At 38.8% G+C, this 22,787-nt stretch overlaps 1 protein-coding gene across 2 annotated transcripts; it reads left to right on the top strand.

Moving 5' to 3' along the window:
- Positions 1-623: 623 nt before the first annotated feature.
- Positions 624-21,541, top strand: LOC121646864 (calcium-independent phospholipase A2-gamma-like). Of its 2 annotated transcripts, none has more exons than XM_041995938.1 (10): positions 624-776; positions 1,289-2,393; positions 3,846-3,995; positions 4,818-4,969; positions 5,222-5,316; positions 6,360-6,531; positions 6,825-6,882; positions 7,131-7,325; positions 17,418-17,613; positions 19,536-21,541. In XM_041995938.1, exons 2-10 carry the CDS (start codon positions 1,482-1,484, stop codon positions 19,802-19,804), a joined length of 2,199 nt encoding a protein of 732 aa, XP_041851872.1. In that variant the 5' UTR covers positions 624-776; positions 1,289-1,481; the 3' UTR covers positions 19,805-21,541. The 2 variants fall into 2 exon arrangements, with proteins under 2 accessions (XP_041851872.1, XP_041851871.1); XM_041995937.1 differs by having other exon boundaries at positions 1,094-2,393.
- The last annotated feature ends 1,246 nt before the right edge of the window (positions 21,542-22,787 follow it).

Raw genomic sequence — 22,787 nt, 5'->3', positions numbered from 1 at the left:
ATATGTATATGGGTTTTGGGTGGAAAACATTTGTACATTAATTGTTACACAATATTAACATTTTCTATGCGTACCCCTACTCAGAAGCTCTATGTTGCTTCTGGGGAGTCCCGTTTTACAAACAACAAAAACACAAATGAAATGTAAATACATATTATTTTCTCTATATGTTGTTTTAAACAAACAAACAAACAAACAAACAAACAAATAAATAATTAAATAAATAAATAAATTTGTTAATAATAATTAAAGATGAATGCGTTAAATTTGGTGCAAAGTTTAAATCTCTGCCGTGTCATGTTGGGTAACCCAAGTGTACTAAAATGAAAAACTAAAATAAAGACTATTTGGACTGTTAAATTTTCTTTTTCTTTTTCTTTTTCTTTTTTTTTTTTTTTTACCCTGAGCCAGTGCTGATGAAAAGTGAAGACCTTTTCTTGAGATCTGACACCGCCTGCCTTGGTTTATAACGGGATGTGCTGGTTAATATAATACGTTGAACCCATGCACATCCGCCAATGGTGAGAAGAATGTCCACATCCAATCAGCAGATTCCATTTATGGGCCAACTTTCATACAGCCAATAGCGAGGCAGTTAAAGAACCAAGTGGTTGTTGTTTTTCTTTTGACCGTCATCGTCTCACCATTCTGGAAATTGTTAGGTCAAAAGAGCACATAATTCAGTGCTGAATTTTCTGTTTTGATTTACAAAGAAGTTTACATAATGGAAATATTAAAGGATTCCGGACTTTGTTGAAACGGCAACATAAAAACTGGTATGACATTTTATGCTTTTTGTGGCCTGTTTGTTTGCTAACGCTAGTAGCAAGACACGCTAAGCTAATTACCGGTGTTAATATGTTTCTACGTTTACGAGATATTTATGTCCACAGCCGTAAGTGCTTAGAGAACTCTATTCTTCGTGTTAATCTGAACAATGCTCAAACGACAGATAAAGGAGCTTTCATTGTTTATATTATTATTTAATGTCATATTTCAATTTTATTTTCCTCATTTCTTTTTTCGTTCTTTGATTTTTTTTTTCTGTCATATCAACATCACCTTTTTTGTTGTTGTTGTTGTTCATTACCAGGCTAATGACAAAAGAAAGACAGCGTTTAGCCCTAATATTTCTTTGGATGGCATGAACCTTTCTCCTCTGAAACAATATGAATCATAGATGGGCTCCAAATACCTGGCTGAAAATAAACAGAGCATCTCTTATGTGGCAAACCCATGCTCACAAGTCATCAGCATCACTTCCTTTGTCTGGTACCTCTCACTGTAGGATTCATGTGGCACTACCTGTTTCCTACAACCCTGGCTGTACCAACTTGAGGCACATAAATCACCTGAGGATCAGAGGCCGAAAGGGATGGGTCTTTAAAGCTAACCAGGTTAGGCAACGGCTGGGACTCCACACCAGCGCCCTGTATTTGAACACTTCAGCCTCAAGGTGGTCTGTCAGTCTAAGTCAACACATGTCGCGGGTCAGGAGCACACTGGACACAGTTTCTAAAGCTGTGAGTGGGACAGAGCTTCTGTCCAAAATCTCCCGTCTCAAACCTAATGGTCTAAAGGCAAGTAAAAAGGCTGAGGCAAGTGATGACTTGCAACCAAAAGTTGAGTCAGCTTCTGTTCCCACAAATGATGCTCTCCCTCTTGCATCTACTCCATCCAAACCTGTAATAGACTCATCTTCTGCCAATCCGTCTCTTTCCTCTTCTGCTGCTGCATTTGATGCAGGTGCCACTACCTCCATTCAGCCTCAAAGTTCTGCCCAAGTCGCTGCTGCAGTCTTGACTGTGCGTGAAGTTCAGGAGAAAAGGCTGAGACGTGTCATTCCTCTTGTCAAAGCTAGTTGTGCCAGGAAGCCAGAGGAATGCCCATTATCACCGAAAGACACTGAAAATAAAAGCACAGCTTCCAAAGAAACCACAGCACTTTTCCACCCCAGCACCTTCTCAGCCAGCCTGGATGAAACCTACAACTACCTAGCTCATCACATCAACTCCTACTTTGGCAGTAGCACAAAGGCTCAGGTCAAGAAAGGGGACAATGTTGAAAACACCTCTGCTTCATCTCAGGATCAACAAACCTCAAACCTCATGGTGGTGTCTGATAAAACAGACCCTGCTGCCCCAGTCACCCAACCGTCCTCCAAAAAAAGTTTAGGACAGTACCTGTCCTATTCAGCTCCCACCGTGCAGGCATTTGTTGGGAACTACATTGCTCCTCTTGTTCCTAAGTTCAGAACAGGAGAGTCCAAAAGTGCTGCAGTGGAGGAAAGGAAGCCTGAGGAGGTGTCAGTAAAACAGGCTGAGGTCACAATCGGTAAAGAGCAGATGGCTGCAGAGGAGAAAGCCAAAAAACTTCTTCTTCAACGAGAAAAGGTAAGTCTGCACAGAGCTGTATGTAACTCACAGACCTTTTGTGTTATAGCTAAATTAAATAGAGTAATTATCTACATGAGCCTCCCATAACTACACTATAGGATCTTTCACTGTCATGCTACCTCATGTAAACATATGGTGTTTATAGTTGACACTAGGATGTGATCTTTGCCTATGGTTCAGGTAAACATGGTTTCCTAAATTAGATAGATTTGGGTATCTAGTATATTATTCCAGGCTGTTTCAAGTTCACTCACTGACACTCATCACCAATCCATACGTCAGTAGGCAGTGTCCTTACATGCTGCCTGAGTTCTTGGAATCAGTTTTCAAAAATAACACTACTTGTAGTTTGAGGTCAACAGGGGTTTAATTTAAGGGGTCTTACATTTGTGGACCTCTAGCTCCACAACAGACATATGTTGTAGAGACATGAAAACATCTGACATCCAGTTTATAGCAAAAATGAAATTAGGAACATTAAAGCTCATGTGATAAGCATGTTTTTAAGTGACAACATGATTTATGTTATTTGAACTTTTAATAAATATTTGTTTAATAGTACTTACCAAGTGGCACTTTTGTTGCTAACTTGTTTATTATTTATATATATTCTAGTGCATATGAATATTTAATTCAGGTTTCGGGCTCTATAAACTTAGCACAAAATGTGAGGAAATTTGTGTTTGGTCAGTTATTTGTCCCTTTTTATATAATACCAATTGGTTCTGTAACTTCCAAATTCTGGATGTACTCTGTGATGATCCTGGCTCTGTCGGGGACAGTGTTGTCATCCTGAAGGTTAGGTCCCAGAGTCTGAAGATATAGGATCGCCACTGGCTCTGTCTATCAGTTATGTGCCTATCAGGTGCCAGTGATAACATCTGTGACTGGCGCACATCTGGCAATACTTGAATCTCAAAACAAGAGTGAATACCAACAGGAGAAGATTGCAGAGAATTTTACCACATTTTTGGGGGCACTACCCACGTTTAGCTGTTTTGCTCATTTCACTGAAGCGCAATCCTGATAAGTTAAACCTATAAGTGATTAATCAGGCTTTCCAATGATATAGTAAACCAATTGGTATCATTAATGGAGCAATAATAAATGTGTAAATAAAAACACACATTTTTCATCTTGTCTGATTAGTTAATTGAGTATACTACTGTAACAAAGCTGTTGCTAATTGCAAAGCAGTTGTAGTTGTGCAAAGATACTTGTTAAAGATGTATAGCTTTTTTAAATATTTTATCTTTTTACCTTTCATCTAACTCAGTGTATTTCATGGACTAAGTGAAAGAAACAACCATCTAATTACTACCAATCAGTGCTATGTGTGAATGTTAGAGTTGTTTATGTGACGAGCCACACTGCATGTAAACTTTTAACTTAAAATCTTTACAGCTAAAACTGAACTGGATGTGAATCATTGTTTTTTCTGTCTCCTAGATCATTGCTAGGGTGAGTGTGGACAACCGAACTCGGGCTCTGGTCCAGGCTCTCTACAGAGCATCAGATGTTAGGGTCTACATCAGCAGGGTGGAGGACTTAAGCTACCATTTATTGGAGTTCCCAGAAACTCGTGGTATTGCCATCAAGGTAAGGAATCTAAACAAGCTAATCTGTTTTCTATTAATCCGTATTAGGAACAACCTGACATATAAAGATGTAAAAAGAATGAACTTTTACGCTGACAGCTATTCTGTGTAAAGAGAAGCACTCTGAGTACTGTTGACCAATCATGGCTGCATGTAGTAAGCTTTCAAATGGAAACTATCAGCAATTGACTGCTGACAACTAAGAATTGATTCTCATTTAAACACTGAATTAAAAAGGGTCGCTTGCCCCATATATACCTCCACATACCTCCTAGCTAAACTTAAAGATTATTTGCTAACCTGCTTTTCATGTTTGTTCCATATAAATGATGCGCTATCTCGTGTATTTTCTTCAGCAGCTATAGCATGTGAATAATACAGGTCTCAGCATTTTGCTTGTGTCTGGGAAAGATATCTTAATGACAGCAATGGAAACATGTCGTGTGCAGATAGCTCTATAAAGTCCATGTTAGGTAGCTAGATGTAAACTGCGAACTGTGGTGTATGTCACAGTCTTATCTGTGATAATGTCAGGATATTTTTCTGTACTGAGCTTCAGTATTTTATTCCAAGGCCATTGTTATTTATGGAACACAGCAAAATGTTTTGGCTCAACATAATGTTGGAAGAATACAAGCTTTACAAAAGGCTATGGAAATAAAAAGAGTTTTATCTCATGTAGTTTTTCCATTTCCATTATTTCTATTATTTTCTATCTTACTTTAATACAACCACTTTGTAGAAGTAAATTTATTATTTTATTTATTTATTTCATAGCATTTTATTTTTCTACTACTGACTGCTGCATGCTTGTGTTCTGCAGGAGAAGGTTGTCCCTTGCCTCCTCCGCCTGAAGCAGGCCACCGACCCGGGCTTAAGGGCAGCCGTCAGAGAAGCCCTGGCACTGGTTGGCCATCATAAACCTGTTAGAGGCAGAGGCGTACGGATTTTATCCATCGATGGAGGAGGTTTAAGGTGCATTTTCAGCTCTGCTTTTTTTTCTTGTCTTAACTTTTAAATATAAGTTACTCATTTCATGTCTGGATCAGAATGTTAGCTGTGCCAAGGTCCACGTTTGAATGTTTTGCAAAGAAAAGCACAATACAGTGTTTCTCGCACAAGTTGGAGCAGTTAGTGAATGCATTATTGTCATTTGCTCAAACATTCACTTCCTAATGTCACCATGTTTGTGTTGATGGACGTGCATGTCTGACATTTTTCTTTTAGGGGACTTCTTGCTCTTCAGACTTTACACAAGCTGGAATCCCTGACTGGCAAACCTATTTACAAACTGTTTGACTATATTTGTGGTGTCAGCACAGGTATGTCGTCCTCCTGCCCTACTTCTGTGTGTATGTGTGTGTATGGACAGAGGCATGTATGTGAATTATCAGAGCAAAGGGCAGCACTGAAAACAGCGCAGGCTGGACTGGGTGCACAGATCACTCACTGACCCATTTGTTGCTCTGCTCTTGTTTTGACCTCAATTTCACCAGCAGCACCGCACACAGCAATCATTCTACTTTGTACTCAAACCGGGCCAAAGCAAATATAATAGCAGTACAATTTCACTATTTTTTATTTTTAAAGTACATTTGGTTTTAAAAATTGATAGATTATAAAAAGTCTTATTGATCTATTGTAGCCGGTTAGATTTACACTGCCCTTCAGAAAGGAGAATTACCACAAGGGGGGGCTGTGGACCATCCTCAAAATGTTTCATGTAGCAGCAGGTTGAAATTTGCATTTTTATTTGCACAGCACATATCATTGTAAAGACTAATAGGAGTTTCTTTGTCTGAAGTTTTCTCAGGCTTAAGCTCCACCAGCTGGTGTAGGAACTTTATTCTCAGATTTAATTAATGCTGTTAAACAGTAAAGGAATCTGCCTGCTGGATCAAACAGCATTCACACATTTAAAATCTACAATGGCAGCATCTGTCAAGTTTGATTACCCACCTTATTCAAGTAGACCAATCTCTGCTCTCACAGCAGTGCTTTGCTTTTCTAATTGTGTTAGCAATCCTTACTCATAAGAGAACAAACATTATAACACTGAGACGCCTAATGATTATATCAGAACTGTTTTATTTCCTTTAATTGGCTCATCAGTGGGTAATGTTATTCCTTACAGACAATCAGCTTCAGCCAGTTATAAGTTCCAGCCAGGCAAAAGTGTTATGTTCCACATAGTCTCAGGGAGAGCACAGCAACAAGCTGCACTGCACCAGTGTGCTGCTTTGTTAGCTGCACAGATGACCTTGTTGCATTCCCAAATGAGTAAATAAAGCTCATATACTTCCTTATAACAGCAGCATCTCGGCCGCTTTCTATTTCTGGCTGTTTGTGTGTGTTTTTCCCTCAGGTGCTGTCCTAGGGTTCATGCTCGGTGTGCACCAAATCCCTGTGAAAGAGTGTGACGATCTTTACCGGAAGCTAGGTGCAGATGTTTTCAAGCAGAACGTGATTGTAGGCACGGTCAAGATGGGCTGGAGCCATGCTTTTTATGACAGCGAAGCCTGGGAGAACATCCTCAAGTCAGTTTCCCTGTTTTTTTTTTGTTTTTTTTACATTGCTGTGAAAAGACTTTCCAGAGTCGTGTCTGAATGCAGTAAAAGTAGTTATTTTTCAGGTTTATTTTCATAAACCTGATAGTTGAAAGAAATGGGTTGAAATTCAGCGTGTATTTTTAGAGTAACGTGTAACAACAGCATGTAGTTAAGCGTATAAGCAAACATAATGTTAAATGTGAAATATTAAGAGATGAAAGTTTTCTCTCAATCACTGTAAACATATTAAACTAAAGAATATCATTTCTCTGCATCAACAGGGAGAAAATGGGCTCTCAACTTTTGGTGGAGACATCAAGAAACCCTGAATGTCCTAAGGTGACTTTTTTTATTTAGGTTTTTTAATCCTCTCTTCTTTTGTTTTTCTGGCAGTGTGTCAAAAGAAATCTGAGTGTTTTCAGATGTCATCAGACTCCTCTGAGGCTCAGGGAGCAGAGGTTTGATAAACTGATCTGTCAGAGTGTCACACAAGATATCAGTCCTGCATTTTCCACCCATTTCCTTGTAAAATGCTGTGTCATACTAAACGAGAAAGTCCTCCTAAATGCCATTTTCTCTACTTATAGGTGACAGCTGTGAGCACCATTGTGAACAGGGGCCTTCCTCTGAAGGCCTACGTGTTCAGGAACTACAATCTGCTGCCTGGGGTGCGCTCACACTACATGGGGGGATGCCAGCACCAGCTGTGGCAGGCGGTCCGTGCCACATCAGCAGCTCCTGGGTATTTCCAGGAGTTTGCACTAGGAGATGATCTCCACCAGGTCAGTCACATTAACAGCTGGTACAAGGCAACATTTCTCCCGGGAAAATATACAAGAACAAAAAGAAACATAACCTAACAGTTGTTTAAATCCTGATAGTAATCACATTTGGTCTCTTTAAGTACAGAAGTACATAATTAATTTTGAAATTGTTTCACCTATTGGCTCATATTATTTAAGATCAATGGCTCCCCTGTGATTTTCACTGACATATTTTTATTGGTTTCAGATAATAACACCTGTTTTCACATGAGCAGAAAAAAAACAAAACATACTTTCTCCTGCAAAGCAGTCCTGGTACTTATTCAATAACATCTAGTCAGTAACTGTTACAAAACAATGCATACAATAACGCTTAAGTCATCCCTGCAGTTCAATGTGTCCACTATGATTGGCCTTATTTTTCTCTCATATTTAATATTTATTTCTTGCTCCTTTGAACGCCTGTTGCTTTACCTATTTATTTATTTTATTTATCCAACTTTCCTTTCACTTGCACACAAAATACAGTATCCACATGCTGTGTGACCGTTTAACGGCAGTCCTCTGCGTCATACTGCAGGGTTTATTGTCAGTCCGCTGGATTAAAATGCCTTGTGCAGTCACTGTTGATGGGGGAGAGTTTGAAGGATTTCACAAAGCCTAATGAGAAAAATTCTGCACAAGTGGGAGGGAGGGACTCCATGTCCTTTTTGTCAGTGTTCATTTCCAGTCAGCTACATTTTGACTGCAGAGTGAGGGGTAGAGTCATTGAGACACACTTTAATCCACCACCAGTAAACTGGTATGCATTAGCCATCAGAAAGCTAGCAGCAGGCTACTTTAGCATTTTATAGATCAATATGGTACATGCTCTGAGCTCAAAAAGCTCAAAGAACATGAGTGAAGACATTCAAGATAATGAGTACTCATTTTTAAATTTTTTAAATGGTAAATGTAAGTAATGTTGGTAGAAGGGATAAAAAGCAGAGAGGCTAATCACTGTTTTCCACTTAACCTGTGTTAAACCTGCCATATTTGGATGTCAATATCTCATCAAACTGTCATTTAAAATGCAAATGTACTGTACAGACTCTTGACAAACTCAACTAAGAATACATGAGTGGGGTTGTGTTTACATCAAAGGGAATATCCACCGTCGGCAGGATCCACCACTGTTAATTGGAAGTGGTGTTCATTGTGTATGTGAACGAGAAGGAGCAGGGGGAGAGAATAAAAGGGACTAGCTGATGAAAACCCACCTATGGAGGGAGATTTTCCCAGCATGCCGTCTAGCAGGTCTCCTTCTGCCTTGAGATGCATAAATTATCTCAATCAGTGCTTCCCTCTTCACGCACTTAGCTATTTGCCTGTTCCATCTGCTTCGTTAGACTGGAGAAACAGACTTTCTAATTATGGAATTGCTTTCAAAGCTCAGTTAGTTCCCCTTCTCTCATACTGTGAGAGGATAAGACGTCATCAGTAGTTTAATGTGTTTAACACATTTGACATTAAATCATTTTAGTTTTGCTCCCATTTTTTTTATTTAAAAAAAATTGGACTAAAATTAGAAAAAAGTTTCAGTGTAAATATTAAAAGAATTCTTCTTTTGGGCTCATAAATCACAAGATAATATTTAAGTTGTCCTTTACTATGGACTCAATATTAAGTTATAAATATTTTGCAGTTGTTAAATGAATGTTAGCAAAAAATTTCAGAGTTTGCATTATGTAAATAAAGAGAATCTGAAGTATTTCTACATTTCTATCTGATTGGATGGTGACAATTCAAACTATCCAATCAGATAGAAGTGTAAAGATATGAACAATATTCACAACCAAAACTTCAGAGTCTCACACAGTGTTTTGCTTTGCAGCTGTGAACAGGGTTTTCGCAAAAGAACCCGCCCCCCAACAAATACAAATCTTTTTTACAACCAAGAAAACTCTTTTCTGCACACTTGCAAACATTCATTTACAAGTGCAAAATCTTTATGACTTAATATTGAGCCCATATTTTAGCCTTAAACAGTTTTTCATTAAAAAAAAAAAATCTCAGTTTACCCTGGGTTCTGTGTTTAATTTTATTTGCCATACTCAAAGTAATTTTGTCTGCATTTGTTTGCTCTGCTCTGCTGTCCCAGGTAATATCAGAGCTCTATTGTTGGGCTTTAAACTTGCAGAATTGAAAAGAAAAACAAATTTATTTGTGCTTGCTCGGACAACTTTGCGGTGTTAAAGTTAGGAGGACTTTTCTTGGTTTTGTTTTATTTTTTTGTATTAATAAATCTAACTTATAAATAGGTTGAATATACAGCGTAACTCACTAATTGCAAGGTGCACTTTAATTAGCTTTTAGCAGCCTTTATAATTCATTCCCTTTGTTACAGTTTCACATCCATATCAATGCTTGACCGTCTTCAAAAGGCCACCCTGTCTGATGACTTTATTTACTGTTTGAAACCAGTGGCGAACACAACATGCTATCTGTATGATGTCAGGATTCCCTAAAGAGAGAGTCATCTCAGTCTTTTCCACAAACACCCACAGATTTCTCCACTTAATCCAAGCTCAGAACAATCTCCCTTTTGTTCCGCGTTCGCAAGTTGCCTCGCCGTGCTCGAGCCCTGTTTGAAGACAGTTGACTTGTTCGTCAGCGTTTCTGTGATTCTTTGGGCTGGAATGGAAATCAGCGTAGATTTAGACGCAACATTGAGGAAAATTATAACTTGGAGCAAGACCTTTGTAGCGGAGCAACCATCACATTACTCAAGCGCAATGGTAGCTGCAGTAGCCTTGGAGAGGATACTTAAACGATGGGAAACAAAGAACGAAAACAAAATAGTGAGAAACGGAGAAGATGAAGAGGGGGAGGTGGTGTATGTTCCACATTAAAGCTCTCACGGTTATCTCAGCTCTAAAGTACACAGCAGTAGAGGACCTCAGACGTTTCACAGAGGATAGCAGGGCATGTGTGGAATGGATAGGAGGGCACAGTTTTTTCCCCTCGTTGCCATGGTGTCTTTTGAGGCGATAGGGAGGAATGGGGAGCTTGTTCTGTGCCCACCCTTGCCAGCATTTGATAGGAGGCATTAAACCAGTGGGCCACCACCCCCACTGCAACCCCATGAGAGCCCCAACATAGCCATGCTCAGCTGAAAGACTTCACACAGCCGCAAATGGAGTAGGTCAGATCAACACTCATGCTTCTTTCTTTTCTTCTCTAATTTCATACATTAGTCCAAGAAGACAGTAAATTTGGCAGCTTTGAGGAGAAAGAAGCAGCGCCTGTCACATAATAAAGTGCATTTTTAGAAATCTCAACCTTTTGGATTTCTGTTGTATTTTTACTTTTAATCCTCTTAAAGCATTTTGAGACAAAGTTATTGGTGACAAATTACTTATTCAGCACCACAGTGTTGTTAGAGAAGAGATGTGGTAGATTCAGTAAGTCAATGAAGGATCAGTCTAACCTTTTAGTCACTTTCTTATCCTCTCTTGTGTTAACCCTAAAAACAGCTCAGACCCTACAGATTATTAAAGGATGGAGCTCAGACATTTTAGCCCCACTGCAGACAGCTTCATCAAGGGAGAAGACGACTAGTGAAACTGACTTGGATGAATATGATTTATGTTGGGATTAATTGGTGATGAAACTTGGGGAAGGGGTGGGGATTTTTTTTTATCTTTGTATGTATCGGGACCCTAGAGACACACGCAGTTATTGTCCCTTTATCACATTACTTCTGTTTCCCCAGCTGACCTCTCTTTTTGCTCTGTTGAATACATATGTTTTTGCACATGCACAAACACTTGATTGAACAGGCACACTTGTTCGGGGATTAGGCTGACTCTCTGAATATGCTCACTGACTGCAGTGTAATAGTTTGCCCATATCTTCCTTTGCCTCTAACACTTCTCACACTATTTTGCAGTTTTGTTTTTGTTTTGTTTTTTACTGCAGTGCCTCCAGATGTCACTCTTGTGAATAAAAACAGCTGTAAATCTTGTGTTGCAGATTATTGTCCACCTCCAGTAGACAAATCCTCAAATTTCACCTTTTAATTCAATGTTCTCTGAAACCCCAAATTCTTGACTGAGTAAATATAAATGAAGGTTTCCGTACCAATTTATATCACTCCGTGAGCTGTGGCAGTTTAATTTCAGTGGCTACAGCCAACAGCGATGATTAATAGTTTTAATACTGCTTGTTCAAGTGTGGTCATGAGTTTGCAGAACGTGTGGGAAAAGGTAACGATCTGAAGTATGTCTCAGTTTTGCCTGCCTGGAGCGAAGTTGGCCTTCTTACAGACGTGCTCCTGTTCTGTTTACAGCTTGGGAAGATGATTTGAACCTCACTGCGACCTTTGAGCTCTGTGAAGCTAAAAGGCCAAGTGAGGAACTAGTTGACGTAATCATATAATATGCCATGAAGACCTCTGACTTGACCTGGCCACCACATAGGAGCAGCATTCACACCGGTCCCACTCTCATCCTTGCTTTTCACAATAGTGTCTTTTATTTGGATTGGATGCCATTTAGACAATTGATTTTCCTTATTGAGCAGATTTCTTTTTCTCATTACTTGAAGACGGATTATAAACATTTTATGTGCAAACAGCATTAATTGGTTTGCAAGATATGTGAAAAGTAATAAGAGCACAGAGGCAAGTCTTTCTGTCTTTAAACAGCCCAATTATCTACTCGTATATTGAACAGCCATCTGTGGCAAACAGTCCAGTTATTGTGTCAGACATAGTCAGATGTTCATGACTTATGTAACACTTCCTTAACTAATTATAAGAGAAAAAGGAGGCTCATTTGCAGAGCTTCATTATAAATCATGACAGAGCTCAGTGCCCAGTCCAATCCTGTAAAAGACCTCTGGAGCTCTGAACTCTTGTCATGAGAGAAGAATGGGTAATGACTGCAGCTGCTCTGTGGAGCTGTGACGTGAATGCCACACCAGATGTAAGCTGATGTCTCACCTCATTTAGGTATTTTCTTCTTCTTCTTTTTTTTTTTTTTTGTTGTTGTTGAAGCAGCTCAAAATGACACAAGCCTTGGTGATTATTAGTGTTCACCCACAGTTTACACATGGAGAGACGCAGAGGCTGACTAAAGGGGACGGGGTTTGCTTTTGCTAATTGGAGCCGATTTAACTTGGGGATTGAAATGACTTCTACTGGTTCTGATAATGATTGTATTGGAGATTTTGCCATAAATGAAAGAAGTGTAGCCAGTAAGCAGAGTTAGAAAGTCACCTTGATTTGTGTGTGTGTGTGTGTGTGTGTGTGTGTCTATGTTATTTGACTTAGATATGAACTTGTTAGGACCATGGTTTGCTCACAGTCATTGTTAGGAAAGAGTAGAAGAAGCAAATTTCAGAGCTTTATAAGTACTCATTGAACCTTTTCCCCCAACAAGCATTAGCTGTTTGTTTCTCTGTCTGCAAAGTGGACATTTTAATAATTAATGTCAAAAGGAGAAAGCAATCATTTAAAGGCGATGTAGAACAGTGGAGGTCAAGCTGATGCCTTGAAGAGGAGGATTTTTTTTTTTAAGTGCTTGTGTTTGATTAAAAAAGGTTAATGGCCTCAAGTAAGTTTGGGGGAAAACTGATGCATAATTTAATGCAAATATCACTGAAAAGAAAGAAGCTGGAGAAAATGGCTGCTACAACAGAATTTTGGTCCTAAACACTGTTTAAAACTAGCGATTGACTGACAAGCTCACAAGAGATGTGAGCTGAAGTATTTGTTGCCCTTTTCAGTTTCCTGACCAATGCATTGAAAATGTGTGGACAGATCTCCAAATGATCACAGCATGCATGATGATTCAAAGATGTTACAAAAAATCCACAAAGCAAGAGCAGAAAGGGTGTTACGTAACTGTAAAAATGCTAGATTGGGCATAACTTAGTACTAACCATGCAGGGTGCACCAAGCTAAAGGCTGCATTCATTACTTTAAAGCTGTTAAAGACCAAAATAACAAGATAATCTTGCATAAAATCTTATTTAAATAATGTTCTGTTAATTATATTCATTAAAAATGTTTTATCTTGAATTCAGGTTATCTGGTATTTACATCGGTATCCCCACTAAGAAAAAAATTGACAGGGGGTGTCCATACTTTTCCTCCTTTTGTGAATTCGTTGCAGCTCATATAGTTTCCATGGGGCCTAAAAAAAAAAGTCATATTTTAGAACAAACTGAAATTGAAAAAATAATAAAACATTTAGTTGTTAAAGGGCAAAGTTGAGGCCAGATGATCTCTGATACTCCACAATATAAACTAACTTCTACCAGAATCAGGAAACAGTGTCAAAGGAAAGCACTGAGTCTTCTTGGAAGCCTGAAGGTGAAAATTCCTCTCCATCATGGAAATTTAACATTGGTCAGAGGGCTACATCAGATAAAACTGTGTCCTATTAGGATGTTTATCTGTTGATACATGGCACATTACAGTTTGAGTGGTATTAGCCCTCTAGATCCATATAAATAGAGACAACCTTTGCTTCACATCATGCTGCGTGTTTGACAGACAGCTTGAGTTTGGAATTTTTGTATGCAAAGCTTATTTGCAGTTTGCCTTAAGTAGATCATTGTTTCTAACTTCAGTGTGTGTCCAAATATACTTTGGTCTCAAGAAACCTTTGTGTGAGTGTGGCAGTGGGCCAAGAATGGAAATCGCACTGAATAGTAGCTTTAAAGAGCCGGGGTGCTACTGATGCAGCTTCTCTATCGATCAAACTCTTTTCACCAATTCAGCATAGTCTTGCTAAAATCTGAAAAAGATGTTATCGGAATTTGAATTTATGTTGCTCTGATGTCTTTATATACCTTTCAGTAATAATGCTGTTTTTCCAGATGTTCGTGTTGCCAGTTCCATAGGCTTCAAGGCACCCCATGATATATCAGACATGCAGCTTTGGAACCTGCTGCTAACAAGCCAGATGGTCCCTCTCCATGCAGTGATTTCCATGACAGAATCAAGATTTTTTTTTTCTGTAGTGCAGCCGAGGGACCCGATAGGCATCTAACATTGATTTTCAGCCATGTCCCTTGTGCACAGGGATGATTTGAGAGTCTGTGATATTATGAGTTGTTGATGGTGATGGTGGGATATTCCAAGTCTTTGCAGTTTTAGATTGAAGAAAATTATTTTTAATTTTTTTCCGTAAATGTGATTTTGTATTACTTTTAAGAGACTTTTCCTCTCTAAGGTGCTCTTTTTAGTGATGTGTGAGGATAAAGAAGACTGATTGAAATTTGCCTCTACACTTAAAGTTCTTAAAATAATCAAGACGCTTTCATATATTCACTATCAAAAACCAGATTTCCTTGAAGGTGTCGACTGTGTTCACCAGCTCTGAATTGACCGAGCAGGTAATGAAATCTTATAAGGTTCAGTCCCCGGCTCATGAGACCATTGCACAGTTGATTCATAATGCTACAGGCCGGTCACTATTCCTGTGAAACTTGCCCTCAGTTTTAGGTACAAAGAGGCCATAACTGGGCCTGGGCTGTTGCCATAATTGCCACTGAGTTCAGAAAATGGAGCCTCACACACTGGTGTAAATGATAAGAAAACTGCTTAGTTGTTTGGTTTCCAGCTGGGTTTGTCTGGTGCCCACTGCTGTAAGTCCCCTCTAAGTCTTTATTAGGACGATGTCCAATCGAAGCTTTTTCTCCCTTATTCTGATTCATTTCGTGCTCTGCCAGACACCCTGCTGGTGCATAATGATGTGCTTTGGACAAACGGCTACCTCAGCAGTTCTTCTGTGCTTTGTGAGTGAAACCCTCTTTTTGTGTCTTCCCTCACATTTATTTAGATAGGTGCACTTTGAGGTTCTGACTCTCATTTTACTAATGTAATAACTAACTTGTAGGCTGATTCAGGAATTGTCTATACATTATAACAGATTGTTTTTTTTAACTCATGGAGTTCATACATGATTTAAGAAGACGTTTCACTTGTTAATAAATCACATTTCCTCACTTTTAGTCATGCTGCCAGCTCAGTGGATGGTAGCATGGCTGACAGTCTGCAAGTCTGTCAGACATTTTGTTTTAGAAAAATATTTTAACTAATGGATTGTATTGCTATGAGATTATTAAATCATTTGTAATGTAATTTTATTAATTTGGGGCTCAAATGGTGGATTCTAGTGATTCATTTTAATATTATTGGGCATGACTGATTTTAAATTAATGCTGAAGGTAATAAAGGGATGAACTGACCACTTTTTTGTTTCCGAAATTTTTTGTGTGGTGAGATCATGGCTTCACAATTTTCTCAACTAAGTGATGGTAAAATGTCTGAGGTGATGCTTTCAGACCCACCAATATTGAGACTGCTGCCATAAAGTAAAGAAAAAAGACATTTCAGATATTTAAGATGCTGGAATAAGACAGTTTCAACAGGCGTAATACAATAATTTATACTGAAATACAATAAATACTAAAAATTCAGAAGTTTTCTATTAGCAGGATTTTATGTAAGATGGTGAACTCAATGTTAAATTTTTCTTTACCGTTAAAGCTGATACTGGTTGAAGTAACGTCTGTAATTGTAGATGATTCGTCACAGTACTGTTGTTATTTCTGACCAATGAACGCCTCTACACAGGCTATTTATTTCACAGGCTAATGGCTGTTGTATACGCTGCTGAACCAGGTCTCTCATAAACATTTTTTTCTATTAAAAAAACCAGAATACAGTCAGGCTTTTGATGATTGTTTTTCCTCTAGGTGGGCTCTCTTTCTGCTTGTGCACATAATGAATACAAGCAGCGACCTCACACAGCACAAAGACTGAACCATGCCCCGTTTTTTGGTTTGCTTTGTTTGTTTACCAAAAACATTTTTCATTTAGACTCAAACCTAAAACGGAAACTGAATTTCACAGACAGATTGGATGAATTAATGAAATATATGAAACACAGACTGTAAACATCATACTTGCTGAATCTGAGCCATTATCATTGTGTTACTAGAATCTGTATCATTATTATAATGAGAATGTCAGCATGCAGACGGCAACAAATGGCCCATCTACCTCTGTGCCTGTATCAGCTTTAATACAGCTGCAAGTGTATTTGCAGCCTCTCAGTGTTTAATTATTATCTTATGTATTTTTTTTTCTTAATGTACCATCTTTGTCACACAATTTGTTTTCCAGAGAAAACAACAATATTAAGCATTTTCACAAAGCCTTTGCTGTCATGAGCGTGTTTCCTTGCAGCGCTGCGTCTCCAGTATACAGTAGCCAGTAGCACTTGCAGTTTTATTTTCCTGGGTTTTGGATTGATGCAAATAATATTGGCTTCATATTATTTCTCACTTTATGGATTCCTACAAACTTGTAATGAATAACTGTTTGGCTACAACTGTACCAGAGTGTGAAAGGCTGGGTTATTCCCACCCCTCTCTCCAACGTGTAAATCCATGTGACATTCACTGCAGTTACACCCACGCTATTAGATGCATTGACTCAGGGCAAGAATGCGATATCAATCAAGCATCCGCATACGCACAGTCACATAAACAAGTAGTCTTCCCCCCCTGCGGTGTCCCAAGACACTCGGGTCTCTGCGGTTCCTCTTACCCAGCCTGGCCTCCTTTAATGAGGACTGGCCCCTGTGTGTTTGATCCTGCTGCCAGCTCGCAACCCTGCGGCCCCTCAGCCTCATGCCTATTCAACAATCCCCACAGCATCTCCAGTTACTCCCCCACCGCCTCCAGTACAATATGGATCCAAAGCAAAGGCACTTCTGGGTGGTTGTTTGATATCAAAGCAAGTCTGACTGTGAGAAAAGGGGGAAATGGGGGGAAAAAATACAACAATTTAGCTCTGTTCTTTGTAGACATACAAATAGCTCTGAAACTGCTTATTAACTTGTTTTTCATTTTGTTTTTTGTTTTTTTTTTTTTCTATCCTCTTAAGATGTTTTTTCAAAAATATCATCTATTGACTGTTAACATCTGTGAAAGATTTTAGGTTATAAACATTAATTAATTGGTTTTGCTGCCCAGGGTCTTGGCATAAAACATTGTGCACAACCTGTGAATATGGTCTTTAACGTGGTATTTCTTCCGTTTTGTGCACAGGATGGAGGTCTGCTGATTAACAACCCCACTGCTCTTGCAATCCATGAGTGTAAGTGCTTGTGGCCCAACACGCCCTTGGAGTGTGTGGTCTCACTCGGTACAGGCCGTTTTGAAACTCCTGGGAAGAACAGCACCACGTATACGAGTCTGAAAACCAAACTCACAAATGTCATCAGCAGCGCCACAGACACTGAGGGTAAGTCACACTGCAGAGTGTTTAATTGTTGGCTTTGTTTGACTTGAAATGTACACTTTATCTTGTCTAATTTACATCAGGTTCTTTTTCTTGTATCTTGTACATCTAGTGTAGTTCTTACCCCAAAACATGCATGTGTAAGATAATATATTGATGAATGGAAGATAAAAATGTCAACAAGGAAAATCTGAAAATTTGGGTTAGCTGCATTTTGTTTGTCTATACTTGAAGATGAAAATGAACGCACACAATGAATTCTAAGTATATAAGTCCTTGTTTATGTATACCTCCTGGGGGTTTCATATCATCAGTGCTGAAAATACTACAGTTGTAGTTAACTTCATCTTAGATGCAGCCTGTTGTGTCCCTGTGTGGTGGTGCCCTCTTCGTCTCCTTATCACCTCTCGTCGTGGGCACTTCTGCTGCACTTGAATTTGGTCCTCTCCCCTCCCTGTTGCTTATGTGGTGGATTGTGTGACCTAAATGCTTCTCTGCACTTGTTCCTCCTGTATTCGGGATTAAGCCCTCCCCAGCTCTGTAGTGGGCTTTGTTGTTTAGTAACAGCAGATAAGTCAGAGTCTTTATCACAGATTTTCTGTTTTTCAAAAGCTGTCTGTTCTTTGTCTTGGGTGTATCATTGGAGCTTGGTTTCTTGTTATGGACTGATAAGGCTAAAATGGGGGTTTAGATGCAAACAAAGCTTTTTATGGAATTGGCATGAAACTTTTAGTTGAACAGGCAGTCATACACTATGTGTGAGCCTGGAGTAGCATTACTCTGAATGTTAAAAATGTGCTTTGGGAATATGACCTTGGGTAAGTTCTGTCATGAAACAGCTGCACAGTCTCAACCTTCTACAAAATCTTGGTGAGTGCTCAAACACTGTGCAGGTAATGTGTTGTTTTACTCATTGGGATGCTAAAAGCGTACTCCTTGGAGCCAGTTGGAGTTGTTTTTTTGTGCTGTGGGTGTCTATTGAGGTGCAGTAAACACCTGTGACAAAAATAAAATCATCCTGGAGTCCTTGTGTAATTATTTTATTCTCCATCCTTGGCTATCCTGATTACAGAGGTGGGGTTATGGAGGTTTTTATGTATAGCTACAGGCGTTAAACGCATGTTTGGCTATGTGCTTCATAATATCCTAATGCTTACCTTGTCAGTGTTTCTGTATATGAGAAATTTATGGGGTTTAAGCAGTTTTCAACATCACTAAGTCCATAGCAGCTATTTACACAATGGTTAACCCACCTGTGGATGCCATCATGGCACACTAGTTTTTCCAAACCATGTCTTGTTCATAAATGCAGTTCAAAGCCACAAATATACACAATATATTGTTGTTCAGTTCACTCTAAAATGAACCTTGCACCTTCAAAATCCAGATTTTCTTAGTGTTTTTGCAGCTGCGGTTACTTTTCTGGGTTTATTTGTTCACTATGATATAATTAAGACAATCAATAAAACTCTCCAGATACCCTCCTTTAAATGACTAGTCTTGCAAAGCCTGAGGCAGATAATTTAGGTAACATCTATGTTAACCCTGACTTACTGTGGGAACCTTTTTTGGATCCACCAGGCACATTTACACTGTTTTGTTAACCGAGGCGTGCTTGTGTGCATTTGCATGTTGATTTTTAAAGCACTCATGCAAAGCAAACGAAAACAGCCATGATAGACAACTAGACGTTTTTTTGTTTCTTTTTCTCACAGCTACCTCACACTTTCAGCCCAACACACACACTCAGTGTCACATGTGATGCTTTCATAGTGCTGACGCATAAGGTTTCATTTCACATGCCCTTTTCCTTCCAAACACTGAAATAAATGTTTGTATATATTGGAGCCATTGGGAAGGTAATTGTGTTTGTATGAATTTGTTACTTGTGTGGCCTCACTCTCACCTTTATTTTGTCCCCCCAGAGGTTCACGCTATGCTTGACGCCTTCCTCCCTGCAGACACTTACTTCCGCTTCAACCCCTTCCTGAACGAAGATATCTCCATGGACGAGAGCCGACAGGAGAAGCTCAACCAGCTGCAGGCAGACGGCATCCGTTATTTGGATAGGAATGAGGAAAAACTAAACAAGGTTGCTCGCATCCTTACTCAAGAGAAAAGCTCCATCCAGAGGATGGCTGACTGGGCCAGGCTCAGGGTTGACATGTATAATGGTCTATCCTCTAAGTTTTAGATCCAGTACATTTCATTTGCCTGTATTTACACAAAACTCCGTCCTTGTTCAAAATTTACAAAAAAAAAAAAAAAAGGTCATGCAGCCTTGGTTCATGTGTCATAGTTGATGTCTTTGTGACCAGTAGCTCTAAAAAAAAAAAAAAAAACATTGTGTAAATGCATCTAACATGCCAAATGTTACCCTGTTTATCCACATTAGCAGATATTTTTAATGGTAATGTGCCAACCGCTTTGGCATTTACCACATTAGCAATTTCCACTGCAAACTACTTTGGAAGCATTTACCAAAAGCATTTACCTTGATATTGATTTAATATTCAACTTAGCTTAATTTTAAAAAAGTTTAAATAACCTCTAGATTTCAAACTCCTGAAACGGAAGATTAATATCAGCTAAACATCAGCTGCCAAATGCATTGACGGGAAGAGTTCACAATTTGGGGCAATATGCTTCACCACTTTCTTGCCCAGATCAGTGCAGTTGTTGCATGGTAAATCTGAAGTCAGAGCCAGCAGAACGCTGGCTTTGCTTAGAGTAAAGACTGGAATTAGAGGAACAACAAGGCAGAAACTGCCATTGACCTAAAGCTAAATGAAGCTAACCTACTGCTGGCACCAACTCCATACTTAACCATGTTAATAAGTTAGAGTTCTGATAGTACTTTATAATAAATATCTTCTCGTGTTGTTCTTTCAGAAGGGAACCATAAACAACAAAATATTGTACAATGGCGTTACAAGTTTTTTTTTTGTTTTGTTTTGTTTTTTTTGTTGTTTTTTTTTTTAACAAGTCAGCACTTTTTAATCATTAGCTTTTCTTTAAAAGCTTTTTTTTAAAAAAAAAAAAAAAAAGAGAGAAAATACAACCATTATATCCTCACAAACCTGTGTTTCTAATCACTAATAATTCAAAGTTGGACTATACAATGTGTGTTATTAAAATGTATATTTGTTAAGCTGAGATACCAAGCTGCAGCATTGTAAAACAAAACTGTACTGAATGTAAATGTTCCAATCAAGACTGAATTGAGCACCTAAAGTGCATGTAACATGTTTCAGCTGAAATTACTATAATTTGCACATTTAATAATGCAGCTAATTTTAAACTGTAACTGAGTAAGATTATTAGATGAGGGCCCACTTCAGGCATTAAAGTATTATGTGTAATTCTAACATACATACATAGCAATTTTTAAATAATATGTATGACATATGAAAGGATCTAAATGGAATCTGTCATGAGGATGCTGTATTGTTAAGTTCACTTGTTTCAGATGCTTTTATGTCTGCTTGATTGTTTGGTTTTATGGTTTCCCTGCAGGCCATTCACATCTTCTGCTCTGTCTTTGGTGTGCCCTTCTTTCCTTTGATGCCTTTTCTCGAAAGCCTCTTTCACCCTTTCCCACCTTTAGCAGCATTTTTTACTTGCCACTCTTCTGTGCTATGCATGCAGGTTATATTTGAAGGATTTTATTAAAATAGCTTGCTTGTGTTGAGTTAGAAAGGTGGGGGGAAAAAAAGGTCTTCATTTGCTGCTACATGCACTGCAGAGATCTATTTCAATGCCTAACCAAGTCAAGTACTGTATAACGGACACAATGATCTGTGAGTTACTCCCAGGGGGACCTGAAGTAAAATGGTTACTGATATCAGCCAGATTAATGTAATTCCAGTGTTCTCCTGTTGGTCCTGTGTAAAGTCTGTTTGAGAGTGTAATTATAAAACCCTTCTCTGAACCTTGCTGCATCCTGCCTGCAAATTATTTGAAGATAAGTTGATTGTGATCCATGTAAAGCTGCAGTTTCTGACACAGTCTGTGGATCATCTCCAGAAGAGGAAAAGTGCAGCTATTAAGTTTATCATTTTCAATCACAACTGCTGGATTATTCCATTTAGACTGGCACACCCTATCCCTGTACCTACTACCATCTTCAGTACAGCATCCAAGGTGTTCAGCATCTTGATTAGCAAATTCTCATTTGTAGAATCCCTACAACAGCCACATAATATACCCAGACATCTCAGTAGTCCTTGCGAGTCAATTTTTATCCATCTAAACTCAAATATATGTTGTAAAGGTAGGGCTGTGTTTGTCAGGGGAATTTAATTTCAAAGCCCATCCTTGAGCTGCCTGTCAGAAAAGGGAGTAAGGTGAGACAAGACGACTGTGCAAGGCTGTGCTCAGGCACCTGCATAATAGCTCTGGCCAGTGATGGATCACATTTCCCTCCAGCATAAACACTCTGCACTGACACAGCTCTCCACCAACTGCTTATACACATGAAAACACCAAGATGGCTTAAGAAGGCAGAGGATGCAACAAACAGCATGAACTGTGCTCGGAGGAGGAAACATGGCTGGATGTTGGCTGTTCATAGCAGTACATAGCAATATAATTTGACACTGGCTCAACATAGAATAAAAAAAAGAATTTCCTGAATAGTATTAAATAGATTAAAAATTGATTTCCTTTAGTGTTAGCAAAATGCATTTCCATGGTACCCAAATAAGGACGGTGGCTTTAACTTAGAATAGGGTTGTCCTATTTAGAGAATGCCATTGCTCCTACTAGTTTAGTCATGTGGTCATATGCTGGTTCTCATATATGTTATCTTTGATAGCTGTCTGGAAAAAAAAACTAGATAACAAGCTGCAACAGCACCTTTTTGTCCTCTGTGTTGATTACAAAGTAGAGAATACAGCCTTGGTTTTTTATACAAATTATGCTCACATGAAGCTGAGAAAAGCACTTATAGTAAAAAATCAACTTGGTTGTGAATTGATAGCTACAAGAGAAGATGTGGAACAAAACAAAGAAATCTGAAATACACACAGCATAATCTATATTTGGAAAGAAACCTGCTTCATATTTACCTGAATTTAACATGAAAATAAATGCAATCAGTGGTGTAATGTCACCCAGTACATATATTACTCAAGTTTTATACAAAAGCCATTCTTACGTCTTTTTTTTCAGCACAC

Source organism: Melanotaenia boesemani, chromosome 10 (assembly GCF_017639745.1).
Source record: "Melanotaenia boesemani isolate fMelBoe1 chromosome 10, fMelBoe1.pri, whole genome shotgun sequence".
Lineage (NCBI taxonomy): Eukaryota > Metazoa > Chordata > Actinopteri > Atheriniformes > Melanotaeniidae > Melanotaenia > Melanotaenia boesemani.
The sequence above is the reverse complement of the archived record's forward strand: the minus strand, read 5'-3'. Positions and strand labels throughout refer to the sequence as shown.

Bases quoted from the DNA above. Each gene is read 5' to 3' on its own strand.
- LOC121646864 (XM_041995937.1), top strand. From the start codon at position 1,170: ATGAATCATAGATGGGCTCCAAATACCTGGCTGAAAATAAACAGAGCA. The intron at 3,996-4,817 runs GTAAGGAATCTA...TGTGTTCTGCAG, and splicing joins CTCGTGGTATTGCCATCAAG to GAGAAGGTTGTCCCTTGCCT. The intron at 17,614-19,535 runs GTAAGTCACACT...TTGTCCCCCCAG, and splicing joins CAGCGCCACAGACACTGAGG to AGGTTCACGCTATGCTTGAC.